Here is a 16269-nt window from a genome sequence, read left to right on the forward strand (position 1 = left end):
CTTCATTTAACTGTAATCTTCCAATGTTAATTTGACTTCTAGAGCTTACTTTGACTGGAGTTTTTGTCGAGCAATACGGAATAATATTCAGAAACAATGCCACAAAAAAGGAATCTCGCGTATTAAAACAAAACTTTGCACTGTTAATTTTATTCACAATATACCTTGAGTCTTAGAATTTCACAGTTTTCTCCTAAAAACCCTGTATCTACAAGCGAAAGTTATATGTGGGTTGATCTATTTACTTTAAGAACTATTTTCCACAGAACTGCCAGACCATATAAGTGCTTTATCCTTACAAACTTTTTTAATTTTATTTAAGATTTTCCGCAAAGGGGACTTGAGTGAACAAAAATGGATAAGCACGACATCATTCTATGAATAATAAAGACTACTAGGAACGCGTTTCAAACGAAAACAAATGCAAAATCTTCATGAGCTGGAAATAAATAGATAAATTTCTCAGCTTTGTAAACAAATGTAAAGTAAATGTGCAAAATATATTTCTCGAAATTTTAAATTACAACTTTTGTATTTTTGTATCGTAAAAAATTGGGAACTAGCCTCGTTCACAAATCGCACAATCTTGACAGTTGCGTAAGATTTTCTTATTAATATGACGTCATTGTTTGTTCACCGAAGCGCAAGCTACAATTTGATGAAGAATTCTTGCGAAAGCTGTTGCTGAAGATGATAAACCATATCAGGACATAAAATGACACAGGTAAGAGATAAGCTGCAGTTTTGCCTGAACTAAACTTGAGAAAGAATAGATTGATTTTGATTTACAGGTAATAGCATAGAAAGGCAATGTTTGTTCCAATTAAAACGTGAGCTGGTTATTTAAAGTAGTTCACTATCGATCAAAACGATGGGCTTGGTGAAAACATTTTCCATTTGAAGACAAATACACAAAAGTCTATAGATAAAGTCTTTGCTACAAGAACTTTTTATTGGCTTAAATATCTTTGATTTTTGATAATGCTGCAACCATTTTTGAAAACGATTATGTCCCAAGTGTTAATGCAGCCAAGAAAAGCAGCTACTTTCCTCTCAAACCAATACTTTAGAGCCTCTACTTTCCCTAAAGCACCTTCCACAACACCTTGGCCCCCGTTCAAAAATATCAGGATAGCGCTCCCTGATGCATGCCATTTATTTGCAATCAATTTTGACCCAAATATTTAAAGCTAAATATAACAAACCCTCCTTTTTCACAGGAAACTGGAAATGGTGAATCAGGGAGAAAAATAAAAAGAGCCTTACGCAAGCGAAAACAACTGTTCGTCGTGTTGTCTCTTTTGATAGCGATTGCAAGTGCTGGCCTTATTTTGTATGATATCATTGCCATAAAAGAAAGAGAGCTGCCTCAAAGATCAACCCAGTCATTTACATTAATTCTGCTTGTGAGTTATTTCCAGTGTCTTTTATTCTGGCTTGCCAGTATATTGAGAAAATTTTTTTTAAGAGTATTGAGTATTAAGAATATTGAGAAAAAAGTCTTTTTGATAAAGAATTCACCAGTTTAAAAGTATTGAAGTATAATTACAGCCATCATAGCAGGAATAACAATACTTACTGAATTGTACAATGTCCTTCTAACTTTTAAGTAAATATCTGCTGTTTCCATAGTCTATACAGTCTTGTACTTAAACAGTGTTGACTTTGAGAATCAAAGCGCTTTTTTCAACATTTGCAAATTTCGTATGTTTTAGGAGAACTTAAATGGCAAGCAAGAACGCAAAATGGAAATTGAACATTAACTTTGCATTCCCAAATAGTTATGTTCGTTGTTACCGTCGTTAAACGTTTTTTTTCCTTTTTCAGTTTGTGCATCTGTTTGGCTTTTATTTTGCGATATTAGGCCACATTTACTGCACGCTAGCACGAGGAACCTTGCTGATATTTCTCAGCATAGCGGGAATACGTAAGTAAATTCACTTACCATAGCATCTTTTTCTTCGATCCTTCATGTCAGTCACAGACATCAAAGTTGGTTTTATCTCACTATCTGTTGTTAAAGTGGCAAGAAATTTGTTCAAGTCCATTTTGAAAAGCCCATTAAAGTGACCATTGCAATATGCAAGCATTGCAAATTGAAAATGTCAAATGAAAAACAAAAGTCACAACAAGAACAAAGGCTGCGAGTCCTGTTGTCCTTTAGGGATTCAAAATTCAACCAAAAAGATCTACTATCCTTTGGGGAAGGGAGAAGTTCCCCTTTTCTAATGCCTAGGGAAATCACTCACACGTAATGCTGGTATTTGCAAAGTTGGAATTCACACGGACCACTTTGGCAGTTTTTTTAAAGGTAAAGCGGGAAACTGCGACAAATCACGACACCGTGTCATCAGAAACGAGTTGGGGACGTGAAATGCTTCGTGCTCTAAAATTTTCACGTGCTGGTAATAAATTAAATCCAACCAAACCACAAGTTGAATATACTGTATAGCATTACTATATATCAAGTAAAAATTTTTTTGCAAATTCATTTGAAGAAAAGCAGGATATCTTTAAAAATTAATAACACAAGTAAAATGAACCACGCGAAAACATTTCTCGGAAAATTCTCCTAGTTTTCAAGCCAGACAAGGAGACTCAAATTCAATTGATTCCAATGGACTTTACACCTTGTAGACCTTCTGCTAAAGTTTCAAGAAACCGGTTGGCTCCAGTGCTGTCAATTTAACAGAGTTTTATTTTGATTTTAATTTGGAATTCAAGACGTTAACTTAACATATCAATTAAGAAATGTTTCCTCAGTAAAACATTTTACGAAAACCACCAGTTTTTTATGGATCGAATTCCCGGACAGGTAAAATGTATTCAGAATTGAATTTTAGGTCAAGTTCATGAATTTTTGTTTAGCACGTCTCTGTTGTTAAGGTACATCCTCCAAGGAAACATCGTCAAGTTGATAAAACTTTGTTACATTTTGAAAACTGTTCATATCTTGAAAAACGAAGACGTTACCATTTGTTTGGAAAAATTAAAATTTAGCAAAACTTTGGTTCAGATCTACCTTCTCTTATTCTTAGTCTCCAATTTGGCTTCCTTCCTGGTGCGATTCGCCATTGAGATTTTCTTCATTGAGTACAGAAAAGAACTTCACAACCCTGGCTAAGAACGGAGTAAGGTCAATTCGCTTTCTTTCATTTCTAAAAATACATTGTAGTAAATTAAACCATTAAACTTGTTTAAAAAGTACGTAGCGATTTGTAGCTGCTTTGAAGAATTAATAATTAACAGGGATGCTCCCCATTGATAGGGATGGAGGGTCATCCTCTCTTTCCAGAATTGTGCTGGTTTAAAAAGTAATTCTTTTATGTTTATCCTATAAGATTAAATCTACGATTGACGTGAGAGAAAAGGATGCCATCAGAAATTTTGCTGACATTTCTCAAGTATACTCATACTTCTGGAAGGTCCTCTCCTTGTTTCAACAGCCCAAAAGTCATACATTTTTAACGGGCTCTCACCTTGCATCAATGTTCAGAGGAAATACGGTTCACAACTTCGCAAATATGACCAAGATGTATACTTAGCATAAGAAAAAATATATTTGTATAATATTTATCGTAAAATATCCAATGACGTTTTGAAATCACCAAGGACAAACGTCCTGCCTTTTCTGACGACCAACTGATGTTTGATGAGACATTTATAAATAACATTCACATCTCTAAAATTTGTAATCTTTAATATAGAATCCAAAGGAACGCCCAACTTTGTCGCCCCATGAAGAGAAGGGCGACTACTCAGGTAAGATGGGGCAGAACGACAATACAAACAAGACAGCAATACGTTGGATTTCTAAAAAACAGCAGCCGCACTCTCCAGCAAACAGAACACCGTCACATCCATCAGAACACAAGAACATCATTACCACCAAAAGCTGGCCTGAAATGGCTGCTAGAAGAACAGAGAACGTTCATTCCGAACAAAACGCTGCTTGTTCAAATATGCCAGAAATCATAAACAATATACAGCTTGAAAATTTTGAATACTTGACTGCTTCCAATAAAAGTTTTTTCCGAAATAACCTCGAATCTCTTGTTCTGGAATCTGCTTAACAACTTGCTATTTTGTAGGTGTCAAGTGAGTATGAGTAGAATTGGATACAGTTAAAACTAGTTTGCAAAAAAACGTAAAGAGGCCTTTTTAACAGTTCAGGTGTGCAAAAATTTGATATTTTCCTATTGCGTCAACCATCGAAATCAATTTAGGACCCAGTACAATGCTAAAGATATAAAGTAATCAGGAAAAGCAAGTATTCGAGAAAGCCAGTATAAACCTTCCCTGGTTGATTAGAATTAACAATCAAATTAAGGGCGAGATTCCTGTGATAGACACCTTGCCTGATTGGTGTAAACTGAACAATCAAATTCACGGCAAGAATCCTGATATAGTTACCTTACCTGATTGGTTTAAACTGACCAACCAAATTACGGATAGATTCCTAGTAGAGACACCTTGCCTGATTGGCTTAAACTGACCAATTAATTTCGCTTAAAGATTTCTGGTAGTAGTCATTTTGCATATCAACAAGTTGCAAAAAACGGGTGTCACTTTAGTCTTTTACAACATATAATTCAAAACCATTTGCTAAAGTATTGATACAAGTTAATAAATTGGAAAATCATTATCTACGTTGGTACTCCAGGCCAACAAACCTCCAACGATATCTTTTACTAAATCTTTTGAAAGTTCTTCTTCGAGTTCTTTCTTTATGGCTAAAACTGCTTTTTGCGAATCATTTCCTTGCTTGCAAAGAACGAACACTGCAACAATAAAGCATTTATACATGAACTGGTTGTTGAAGAAATATGAATAACATGAATAATAAGAAATATGTCTATTAAAAATGAAAAATAAGTAGAGTAGACTGATTCATGAGCTGACTTATTCAAGTAACATTGAACTTCTATTTTATTGAATGTCATTTGAGCATCTGAAATTTGATGAATAAGAAAAACTAAAAAGACAACAATTGAACAAAATAATAAATGATTATTTGTTTTATGGAAAACATCAGACAGCACAAACCTTGCTTATTTTCCATTTTTTGTTGCTCTTTGATGTATTTAAACATCTTTCCATCTTCGATGCTGTTTATTGGAAAATCTGAGTGTAGTCAAGTTTTATTTTTTAGAAATTTCATAATGTTAGATAAAAAGGGATCTTAGAACCAGCAACAAATTGCATAAAATAACGAGCAAAAGAGATTTTCATGAGCCACACGTCCCCAACATATCATTTTTTAATTAGAGCGATTCGAATCTTTCAACGTAAGAAACTTTGCACCATAGATTGAGAATGCAAAGGAACTTTCGCCATTTTCTATACTAAAAACAAATTTTGCGACATAAATTGTTAGCATATATTTAATTGTTTGAATTACAGAATAAACTTGACTTCTATATTAATTTCTTTAAAGCCTTTGCTGCTATTGTAAAATTTAAAATGTCAGAGACAAAGTTACATTCTACTTTGAATCAATTTATTCTTTGTAAGTGACAGTAGTTGGCATCGAAAAGATACTTTCGGCGTTCTTAAAGGAGCAGATAGAGAACTCATTCTGAGGTCGCACATCGATCAAAATGTGATTGGCGCCTCCATCAAGAATTTTTTTATAACCCTGTGAAACAAAATACTCAATTTAAAAATTATAGGAAAGAAAAATTTAAGTTTACCGCACGGGCTTAAGGCATGACAATTTAAAGGTTTATGGTAATTTGAATTGGAGACTTTGTGGTTTCGAAAAGAAAAGAGAGCGACTCGTTACTACAACCCGTTACTATAATAAAATAACATACCAAAGGCCTAAGCTAACAACTAAAGAAATAACGAGGTAATGGAAGGCAACAGCGGCGTGTTTCAACAATAGAAACATAACTGGAGGGGCTGAAAAACCATAGGGGGGGGGGGCTGAAAAACAGCCAAGCTTGCTAACAATCATTAATGCAGAACGCGGGATAACAGCGTGGTGATGAGGGTAGGAAAATCTCCATATCTTAGTCACGGGGTCTGTCGATTAAATTAAAGAAAAACATGAAAACATTACTTGTGCTGAAATTCTCTCTTCTGGTGTTAATAGATCTAAACTTCTGGTCTGCAAAATACAAAGCGCAAAAAGTGGCTTATTTTGGAAGCAATGCCGGTTTTCTGACGCTCGAAAAGAGACCTTCGACGTGAGAAGTAATTCTGATCTAAAGAGAAGTAATTGAACAATTCAATACTTCTGTGACTTTTCGTTCAAAGATGTCAAGTGCAGGGTCAGGCTATATTGCTCCAGGGGCCTTAGCAGAGATCTAAAGGGAAAAAGTTGAGGGGGTTAGAGAAATGAGGCCTGACCATGCCCACTGAATCCCTTCAGTGTGTCGAATGTTCAGTATCTCTGAAGACTCTTTATCAACTTCCAGGATTTATCAGACAGAGTTCTGGAGAAAATGGGGAGTGTGCCTCTGCCAGTATACCTCAGGCACACTCAAGCTACCAATGAAACGTTTAAGAAATACAGATCTTACTCGATGATCACACATGTACAAGGGGAAGGAAACAAACATTTGCCCAGTCAGATAATGTAAAATTAGTAATATTGTAAATTTCAAATGTGGCATAATTTTGTGAGCTTTAACTGTGCTTTTTGTAAAAAATTGTGCTGTGTCAAAACCTCACCTTATCGGTCGCACTGCATCCACAGAACAATTCGTAATCTTCAAGCTCTTTTATAGTCGGTTCTTTTCCACAGACTGGACAGTCTTCCTTTTTAGCACGTAACTTTATTGTTCTTATATCACCTGATAACCCATCAAACATCAGTAGTCTGCGGGAATATGATGCTTGAAGAAAAAAAGACGATATAAATCTAAAACATATTTTCTCGTTCACCGGAATATTCTATAATTGCATGTGAAAGAGTACGTAGATGAGTTAAGACAACATGTCCCGACGCATTTCGCTGGCCATTTATATTCTCATTGGTTAGACTATACAATAGACCTATCGTTACGGAGCCAATCAGCTAATCTTTAGCCCTTGTTTACGCGAGCGAAGACAGAACGGTTCCATTTGGAACGGTTCCAAATATTTCATGCTTGCGTTTACACGAGAACCTTGCAACAGTTCAAAACGGGTCCGCTCCAGGTCCCCTGCATTGTTACAAGGGAGGTCTAACATGCGCAATTTTCGGCGCCAAAATCAGTAAATCAGATAATCGCATGATCCATGTTTATTTTCGACAAGAACACACAGAAACAGAAGCTAAAAACAATAAACCTACAAATGTTTTGGTCTAAACTGAAACTGAAACAAAATAAACAAATATATCATTTTCTATTAGCCTGTATATAAGTGCATAATAGCCTCGTTTCCTAAGCGTTCTCATTTGGCTCGGTTCCAAGCTGTTCTGCCCGTTTACACGGGAGCCAAAAGGAACGGTTCCAAATGTTTTGGGTTTCAAACACGCTGCAAAGCCTTTGGTTAACTGATAGTTGACTGACGAGTCCTAGTGCCTTTAAATAAGGACAGCTCGTTTCTCAGGTATACGACAAAGAGTCTCCCTTTCTCAACCTTATATGTAAGACAGCAAATTGAAGCAGTAAACTCTTTTTTGCAAGAAACATCGAGTACTCTAGTTTTTAAACGTTTATCGGGTATCTCTAAAAATTCAATTATTTCGTAAGTCTTTTGCTTCGAGCACTCAAGTTTCTTATTCTTTTCTGATTGCTCAGTACTCGTTTCTTAAAGCGAGTTTCTAACTAAAAATGAGTTTATTCAATTACAGATTGCTGTTTAATCACAAAACATGATAGAGCAAATAAACATACCACCAACCCCTGCCAGCATTTTGATAGCTTCTAGTGCCTGCAGCGATCCTATGAAGCCAGTCACTAAAACAGTACAGTCAAACTTGCAAACCTTCTTTCATACTTTCAAAGAAATCACTAACAACTTTGTTTCAACTTCAAAAAAGTTACAAATTCATTTACAAAAGAAGCTCACATAAGTAAACGTTCCATCGATAGATACCTCTTAGACGGCAATTCTGTTATCAGAGATGTATGCTTTTTGTAGTACGTTTAAACAAGAGAGTTAGATATCTTTATCAAAGAAAACCTGAATTCAAATGTTTCTGAAACTGCACTATTTACGGGTTTATCACTTGCAAAATACTCTAGCGATCAGTGATTTATTGATTATTATAGTTTGCGTGAAAATAATAAACATCTGCAACAAAATACAAAAAAATTTGGGTATTAAAACATAAAGCACAAGATCTAAAGTGAAAAATGTTGCCACCCTTTCAGGGGGCTTGGGGCATTTACCTGCACCAATCACACCCCCATCTGAGCAATTAGTCACTGCTTCTGCTGGTGGTGGCTTTGGAAAAAGACAACGATAGCATGGCCCATTTTCGTAATTGTACGTCGTAAGCTACGGTGAAGAGTAAACCTTTGACTTAACGCAACTGTTCCTGGAAAACATGCGCTTGATGATCGCATTAAGCATGAAAGTCGGAGTAGCAACTTAGACCCGCCCTGTTCTATCAATAAAAGCGTAGAAAAGCGTGGAAAACGTAGAAAAGCGTGGAAGAGCGTAGAAAAGCGTGGAAAAGCGTGGAAAGCGTAGAAATGCGTGGAAAAGCGTAGAAAGAATGTAAGGATATATTCATAATCTTTAATTAATTGGCAACTACAATTATAAACACTTTTGGTGCATAAAAGAACCATCATAAAGATGCAAGAATATTATCTCTGAATTTGCTTGTGTCCATTGCAAAGCTCTTTATAACTGATCAGTTTTACCGGTAATCTTTATTAATAAACCAATTAATTCCTGATATTTATAACTCGTATCGTCTTTTTCGTTCTAGGGGCACCTAGCGTATTTATGCAGTCTAAAACTAACTGCAAGATATCAGTTTTTTCATTGATGATATTCAATATTATTTGGTAATATACTTGTTTTTCACATTTTGTAAACTGAATTTAAAACAGACTTGAAAAGCATCAGACATAATTTAGTTCAGTTCAGTCCATATTATTGTGACGACATAAAAAGCATAGATTACATTTTTAACAGAATTTATTTGCTACACTTTGAACAAATAAACTTCCATATTTCATGCAAACGAATCTACTTAGCTACTGAATTCAGCCATGAACTTTCCCTAGTTGCTCAATCGTTTGCCTAGAAAGTTTAAGGGGCAGTGCCTGCTTTTTTGAACCTCAAAAGGCCAGAAGCTGGAGGGGTACAGGTAAGAAAGGGTACTTTGTCGAAATTTTGGTGGCATGTGCCTCTAGTGCACCCCGGTTCCGACATCCCTGGGTATTCCCCAAAGAACGTTGTAACCGTTGCAATCAAGAAATTGACTGAAAAATTAATTAATGGACGGCGTGTAACAATTTTGACAACACAAATGTAAACCAGTTGGTGCCTCCTTTGCCTTAGCTTACTTCAGTGATGAACCCTTTCACATTATCGCAATTGAACGTCGCTTACCATTATCTCTTGTTATCGTGGGTAAGAACAAGCTTTTTGCAAAATAATTTCTTCTGTCTTTCTAAATTTATTGACCGCTTTGCACTTAGACGAAACTCTCTCCTGATCCTAACTTTCCTGTAAATCGTTTTTTTCTCAATGTTTTATGTGAACATTTCTATGGCACCACCCACAACATGTTTCTCAAGAAAATACGTTATAAACGTGTACATAGCAAAGGGACTGCAGGGACTGCAGGGTAACACTTGCAAAATTAAAATTCATTCAATGAAAAAATGATGGAAAGAGATGCTTCTCTTCAGAAATTGTTAGCCTTAAAAAATCATGCACAACCAATAAAGAAAAACTTCAAACCTATTTTTTCAAAAAATTTAACTTCACACAGCATCAACCTCCATAAATAGTTTTCTGATGTCACATACCTGACCCTCAAACCTCAAGGCACTTCCAGAAATTAATGGTTTACCAGTTAGAACACATGCATCATTAACCAAATACCTTCAACAAATATTTAAAAACAATTCAATGCACTTTGTCTAAACTAAAAAAAACTAAAAAGAGAACAGAATAGAAATATTTTCATAACTTCCTGGAAAATACGCAATATTTCAACATCTCTAACAGAGGAATCTAGAGACAGGCAGGCCAAAGCCCGGAGAGTCTGGGCTGCTTTAGCCACTCTTTTTTGTTGTACTATGATTTTCAGGTAGTGGCATCAAAGATAATGGGGAACTGGGGGACAAACAACCATTTATAAAAAATTCAGGCCTGGCCGTTTGTATTTTTATAGGTGAGCTGTGAATCGCTCCCCTCATTTGCTGAGGCGAGCTAAATCAGTAACACATGGAATGTACTTTAAATACAATCGACAGATGACTTAATAAGCCCCTTTAGTATCTGTCGGTTGCCTTAATGTAATTGCCTCAGTCAGGAGTGTTATGTTTTACTTCTTTCAATTTGTATTTGCTTTAACCGTGACTTAGGCACCCCCTTTACTTGAAGTATTTGAAAGAACAGACTCTCTCCGTTTTATGTAAAGCTGGCACAACACAAAAACAACAATTCTCTTGCAAAACAATCTTTTTGTTGCACAGAATTTGAAAATGGCTTTAAAAACAAATTTTGAAACAAACTTAATTATACGTCTAGCACTCTTCAGAGAATAAAACGTCAGAACATAGAAGGAAAACTCTACGCTAAAATACCCAGTTTTGGATCGAAATAGGCCATCAGAAAACGCGAGGACATGACTGTTGAGGTTTTCTGCCCCTTTCCTATTGAAAATGTTACCAACTGCTACATAGATGGAACGATGATCAGGCTTTGCCAATAATGCGAAACATGTCGCCGTTATAGTTTTTCACCCAATCTGGGTTTTTCAGTAAATGCTGCTGGATAGTGGAATTCCATGTTTTGGTTGTCGTTTTTGATCTGCAAGACAGAGTACCCTGTTCTCTTTGAGGGATAGTTTTGTTTCTATTGCTGGAAGGGACCTGCTGTCTTATTATATCCCCAATCTACAATTCCTACCCATTTCTTCGACTTTCCTTCCAAAAATATTCCTGTTTTCTTAAGATTGAAAGGTTCTAATCGCTACAAACGTACCTTTCGGTTAACTATCCTTTTCCAAATATAGAACGAAGTTTATGCCTATCATAACGAAAACCGCCCAACAAGCAAAAAGTTAATTGCAAAAAATGCAGTGACGGGAGAAATCGCTGTTACAAAAATAAGCCAATTAACCCGTTTTCAGGGTTCTCTGAATAGGAAAAGGGCAAATGAATGGAAATTTTAGGGGAGCGATTCTCCCTTCATGTTCTGTTTAGGAGAGCAATTCATAGCTCGCCTCAGGTTGCGAGGGGAGCGTGGAGGCGAGCGCGAGCTATCGCTCGCCTCAAACGGCCAGGCCTGAAAATTGTCAATTTCTCTAGAGCCCCCCCCCCCCCCCTTAAAAATTCCAGTGTCCCTGAGAGAGAAATACTTAAGAAAATAAAACCCTCTTGCTACAGGGTTACATGGTCAAAAATTTCTTCACTCACAGTTCCCACTGTTTATGCATGAATGGTGTCAAGGGTCAACATCACAAAGTATTGAGAACAATGATCAACAATACCTTTGATTGATTCACTTTCTATTCTTGGGAAAAATCATGCAAATACAAGAGCATTTGCATTTGCAACTTAGCTAATTGTTCAGCACCTGCATCAAAGCTACCAATTTTGGTCTAGCAAATTAGTTTCTCTAACAATTTTGCAACTTTATCTTGTTTTCAAGCTTGCTTGTGCATGGAAAAAATTTGTCTGTAGTTTCTGTTTTGAATGAGTTGATTTCAAGAAAAATTTTAATATCTAGCTGTCTAAAAATCAATCATTTAGTGGCCAAGAGGCAATTTTTGGTAGATGGTTTTCTTATCCAAAATGGATGAAGGAATTTCTTGGAAATTATTTGCAACAAAAGTATATGTACTAACCTTGTTGGTACATTATCTGACGCATCTATCACAATGTCATATGTGAATTTTGATTAAGGAAAACTCCAATAAAAAATCTAAGAAATGATTTCAGTTGAAAGAGATATAAAGAAATATATAGTGTACACAAAAGAGCTCAAGGAACAAGAAATAAAATTATGACAAATGTAATTATAGGTGAAAGGATATCCTTCAATTATTTGAACTGCAGATTTGCTATCAAGACTTTGATGGTGTTCAATGCAATTGACAGATGAATTAATTCTAAAAGTATTAAAAGGATTCAAATTTATATGAGATGATAGTTTAAAATGACTAACAGCAAAATCAAAGTCATGAGCAGCATAGTAAGTTTCCTAACACATTTGTCAGCATACCAGGAATATCTGTATTATGAAGTAATTGTTCACAAACATAAAATCCAAGGAGTGAAGATGGACAGGGAAAAGCCAACAAATCCATTAACAATTGGGGATTATTACTACCTCTTTGTTTGAGATGCAAGAGCTGCTATATTGTTTTGATAAAATTGATGTCATAACATCGAGAATAGAGTCTCTAAAAGTGTCGTACAGGTTTTAGCAAATTTCTAATTATCTCACCGCTTTATCTGTTTTGAAGCAGATTTCACTTTTGATAGTCCAACAGTGTCTTCTGCATGAAGGGTTTGTCTATGTAAGTTATTGATCTCAACACAATCATAGTCAAGTAGGCCCAGTGTACCTAGAAAACAGAATGAATTGAAAAATCAATCAGCCATTGCAGCTTAAAAAATAAAGCAGTGTCTTACAACAAGGCATGCAATCAACAAAAATCAAAAAATTTAAAAAAAAAATATTTAGAGCATTTAGTGCTTAAGGCTAATGTACAGAGTAGTCATGGGAAGTGACTCTTAGGGGGAGGGGCACAGCTTGCAAATTTTCTGACATGGGGCTTAAATTAAAGTCATCAAGTGCATGTGCATTAAAGTCATACCACTTGCCAAGCTTGCCAATTCCAGTACAAGTGTTTAGATTTTGATAGGCAGACTGCAACCATCAGTTCATTGTCTTATGAAAACTTTTTCTGTTAATATCTTCCTGCTTCTACCAGGTGTCATTGGAACGAAATTCATGTTTGGGGAGGCAGCCCATTGCATTCCTTTTCATTCATTACACTGTTTTAAGAAAATATACTACAGTTTGACAATTATTAGGGTTCTGATGGCCCTGTAGACTAATTACTTCCTTTGAAGTTTCTTGCCTTTCTATGAATAACAAATATTCTTTTGCTGACAGATATAAAATTTCCAAAAATTTCTGAATGATTGACAATTGGAGACATGTGCCCCCTGCCCCTCAGCCACAACACCCCTGCAAATATATTAGAGGGTTTTTCCGATTGCAGGCAATGAAGATGCTGGAATACTTTCAAATGCTACAAGAAAATCAAAAACAAATAGTGTGCTCTCTAAATCTGAAAAAACATTCTGAAACCAAAATACTGACTTCCAATAATAAGAAAAATATCAGATCAAATGAAGCATAATATGACCATTTTGAACTTAAAAATCTATGTGACTGAAAATAACAAAAATATTCATTACAAAATTTAGAGATTTTGGTATTTCAATAATAATTTGACTAAATCTTGTTGTATCTATTACCTAGTGTGCATTGTTATTAAAATGCATGCAGTAGCTGTTATCTGGAAACTACAACCTTGAGGTAACACTAAATGTTACCTTAAAATGTGTGACAGTAAACAGAGTGTGACTGCAAACAGAGCAAAATTTGATTTAGTTTTCTACATTTGAGTCCAGGTTTTATGTTAATGTAGCCAGTACTGTGACTTTACACAGATTAACTACAAGACAGTCAACTCTAATAGTCATTCTATAGTGGTACTTAATTAAAAGACTTTAACAAAACATTGAATTTGCAAGTTTGTTACAGCCACATAATTGTCACTTCCAGTCTGGATTATTCTAAGTAATTATATGTGGATGTGTGCTAAAATTATTACAATAAATTTGAAAATGTAATGTTTTAAACTTAAACCAACCAACACCAGCAGCTGCAAGGTAGAGGGAAGCTGGGCAACCAAGACCACCCATGCCAACAATAAGAACTCTGCCATTCTTCAAGTTTGTCTGTCCTGAAACCAAGAGGTACAGTTAAGCTCTCTTTGGTCAAAGTTCAAGAAAGTCAAAATCTTCTTCTATCTTTGTCTTACTTAAAATCAAATATTGCAAAAAAGAGTCAAGGCTTCAGCAAATTATTATCAATGACATCAACTCAAAAATTTGAGTGGTAAGTGTAAAAAGTTGTATTCAAATGTGATGATTTCAAAAGGAATAACAACTAAACTTTTACCCAAGTCAAAAATTTAACTTGTACAAAGAAAAATCTATCATTGAAATTTTTCATCAATAAATATGTATTCCTCATCTATATTTGCACCTAAACAGAGTAAATTAACATAATTCAAAAAATGTGAGCAGGAATTATAGGAAATGAAAACGTTAAGAATAAAAAGCTGGATTATTCAGTGATGCTTCTCCTTGGCTTCTTAGGCAGCTACCTCTGAGATAAGTACAATGTTTAGGATCTAAGCATTTAGATTAATGCAATGATTTTACCATGTACTCCAATTTCTGGAAGAATTAGTTGTCTTGAATACCGAGATATTTCATCATTTGACAAGCTGCATTTTGTTGTTCTTGATTCTAAGCTAGTTTCCATTTTCTTTGCCTAAAGAGATTCCTGGAAATGAGATGCTCGGTTTAAAATACGAAAAATATAATCAAGTTACAAACTTAGTGCTTTTTTCTTTTATAATTTTTTCTTTTTAACATAACTGCTCAATCCACGCAGGAAAAAAACGACACAAAATTCAAATAAATTGCATGCATTAAATAAAGACTGTAGGAAGGGAGATTCAGTTTCATATAATTTTAGAATTCCACTACCTTCAATACCAAAGACAACAGGACAAATACAGTTACGTATACTATCCAAACTAATTAACTGATACAAGATAAGTAATACAGAAAAAATAACATATGAATAACATTCAGTATTAATAAAAAAGAATTACATGTGGGCGGATTTCTTAGGAAGGGCTCTCTTACCAGTGGCGGAAATTGCGGGGGTGTGTGTGGGGGGGGGGGGGGCAACCGCTCCCAGGTTTTACCAAATTGTCGGTTTCGATGGTAAAATTATGTCATTTGTTGGAAAATTTGCTTTCTTTTGTGGGCATTGCCCCCCCCCCACTTGAAACATGAATTTATGCCACTGTCAATCGCTCCCTAGGGTAATCGAGCAAGCATAACGTGAAGTTTTGACGTTTGAAAACACAAGGATAGATTATGGGTCAGATGCCCTTGCTTATATAAAAAAAAATTAGTTAAGTGATCAAACAGTAGATCGTTAAAAATGCACAAAAATTGGCACACAAAGGAAACAAAACATTCCAAATAAATTAAAAACTCCTATATATTCGAAAAGTAATGTCTGATATAATACTAACTGATGAATACAAAGAATAATTATGCCAATCATGCACATGCAGATGTAGCATAGATAAAATAATTTAATAGAAAATAAAATACTTCTACTAACGGGGAGCGAGTACTGTAAATTACTCTGTACCGTTAGGCAGACCACCACTAGTAAACAGTTTGGTATTTTGTTCGTCCATGGGAGCAAACGATGGAGCACATTTATTAGCCTCGCTTAGATGTAACCCCTTTGGAACCAATGATATAAAAGCGCCGAAGCTTGGAACAAAGAACCAAGCGGATGAGCTTGTGGACTTGCTACAAGTCTCTCTCTTTAAAAAGAAAAAATGGGAGGGAACGAGAGTCTCTTTCCTTATAGTTAATGCCTAAACTTTACAGTGCAAAGCAGTTCTGCAAACACATTCACACAAAAAACCAGATGTTTTATTGCCTGACGGTTCAGACGATTCGCTCTGACGATTCGCATCCAAACTACCCATCAGTTTTTCTTTAATAACTGTTTTAAATCTCGGGGTTTTGGTCCAAACAGACGTTAATTCACTTTGTCGATACCTGCTACTTATTTGATTCCAATTCCCTGCGCACTGAAATGATTGTGTACGCTGCTGCGCTCTTCTCAAAAACATTCAAGTAAAGGAGAGAATGTAAAGAGTTGTATATAAAATTAAGAGGAATTTTATAATAATAGTACAGGTTCTGCTCTATGTAGTATTATGTTGCCATGCTGATTAATTACTTTCTTTTATTAAGATATCAGCATTTCCAAAATATGATTCACCACTGGCATGCCTTT

The 16269-nt window shown here is 35.4% G+C and overlaps 2 protein-coding genes across 4 annotated transcripts; one reads left to right on the forward strand and one right to left on the reverse strand.

Moving 5' to 3' along the window:
* The first annotated feature begins 29 nt into the window (after nt 1-29).
* LOC135691291 (uncharacterized) lies at nt 30-4405 on the forward strand. 2 transcript variants are annotated; one of them, XM_065209122.2, is made up of 5 exons: nt 30-724; nt 1221-1406; nt 1828-1927; nt 3039-3136; nt 3708-4405. In XM_065209122.2, the coding sequence occupies exons 1-4, from the start codon at nt 716-718 to the stop codon at nt 3122-3124; spliced, it is 381 nt and encodes a 126-aa protein (XP_065065194.2). In that variant the 5' UTR covers nt 30-715; the 3' UTR covers nt 3125-3136; nt 3708-4405. The 2 variants fall into 2 exon arrangements, with proteins under 2 accessions (XP_065065194.2, XP_065065186.2); XM_065209114.2 differs by having other exon boundaries at nt 3039-3131; nt 3708-4404.
* Nucleotides 4406-4521: 116 nt separating this feature from the next.
* On the reverse strand, nt 4522-15731 carry LOC135691204 (adenylyltransferase and sulfurtransferase MOCS3). 2 transcript variants are annotated; one of them, XM_089111020.1, is made up of 14 exons: nt 15577-15710; nt 14595-14706; nt 14018-14110; nt 12577-12697; nt 12160-12238; nt 11975-12012; nt 9927-10002; nt 8328-8436; nt 7830-7892; nt 6679-6842; nt 6065-6112; nt 5542-5638; nt 5047-5124; nt 4522-4781 (listed from the first exon to the last, which is right to left on the reverse strand). In XM_089111020.1, exons 2-14 carry the CDS (start codon nt 14695-14697, stop codon nt 4624-4626), a joined length of 1227 nt encoding a protein of 408 aa, XP_088967146.1. In that variant the 5' UTR covers nt 14698-14706; nt 15577-15710; the 3' UTR covers nt 4522-4623. The 2 variants fall into 2 exon arrangements, with proteins under 2 accessions (XP_088967146.1, XP_088967145.1); XM_089111019.1 differs by having other exon boundaries at nt 4530-4781; nt 14595-14718; nt 15577-15731.
* Between the last annotated feature and the right edge of the window lie 538 nt (nt 15732-16269).

The sequence above is a fragment of the Rhopilema esculentum genome, chromosome 10 (assembly GCF_057945365.1).
Source record: "Rhopilema esculentum isolate cy_ngs chromosome 10, ASM5794536v1, whole genome shotgun sequence".
Classification (NCBI taxonomy): Eukaryota; Metazoa; Cnidaria; class Scyphozoa; order Rhizostomeae; family Rhizostomatidae; genus Rhopilema; species Rhopilema esculentum.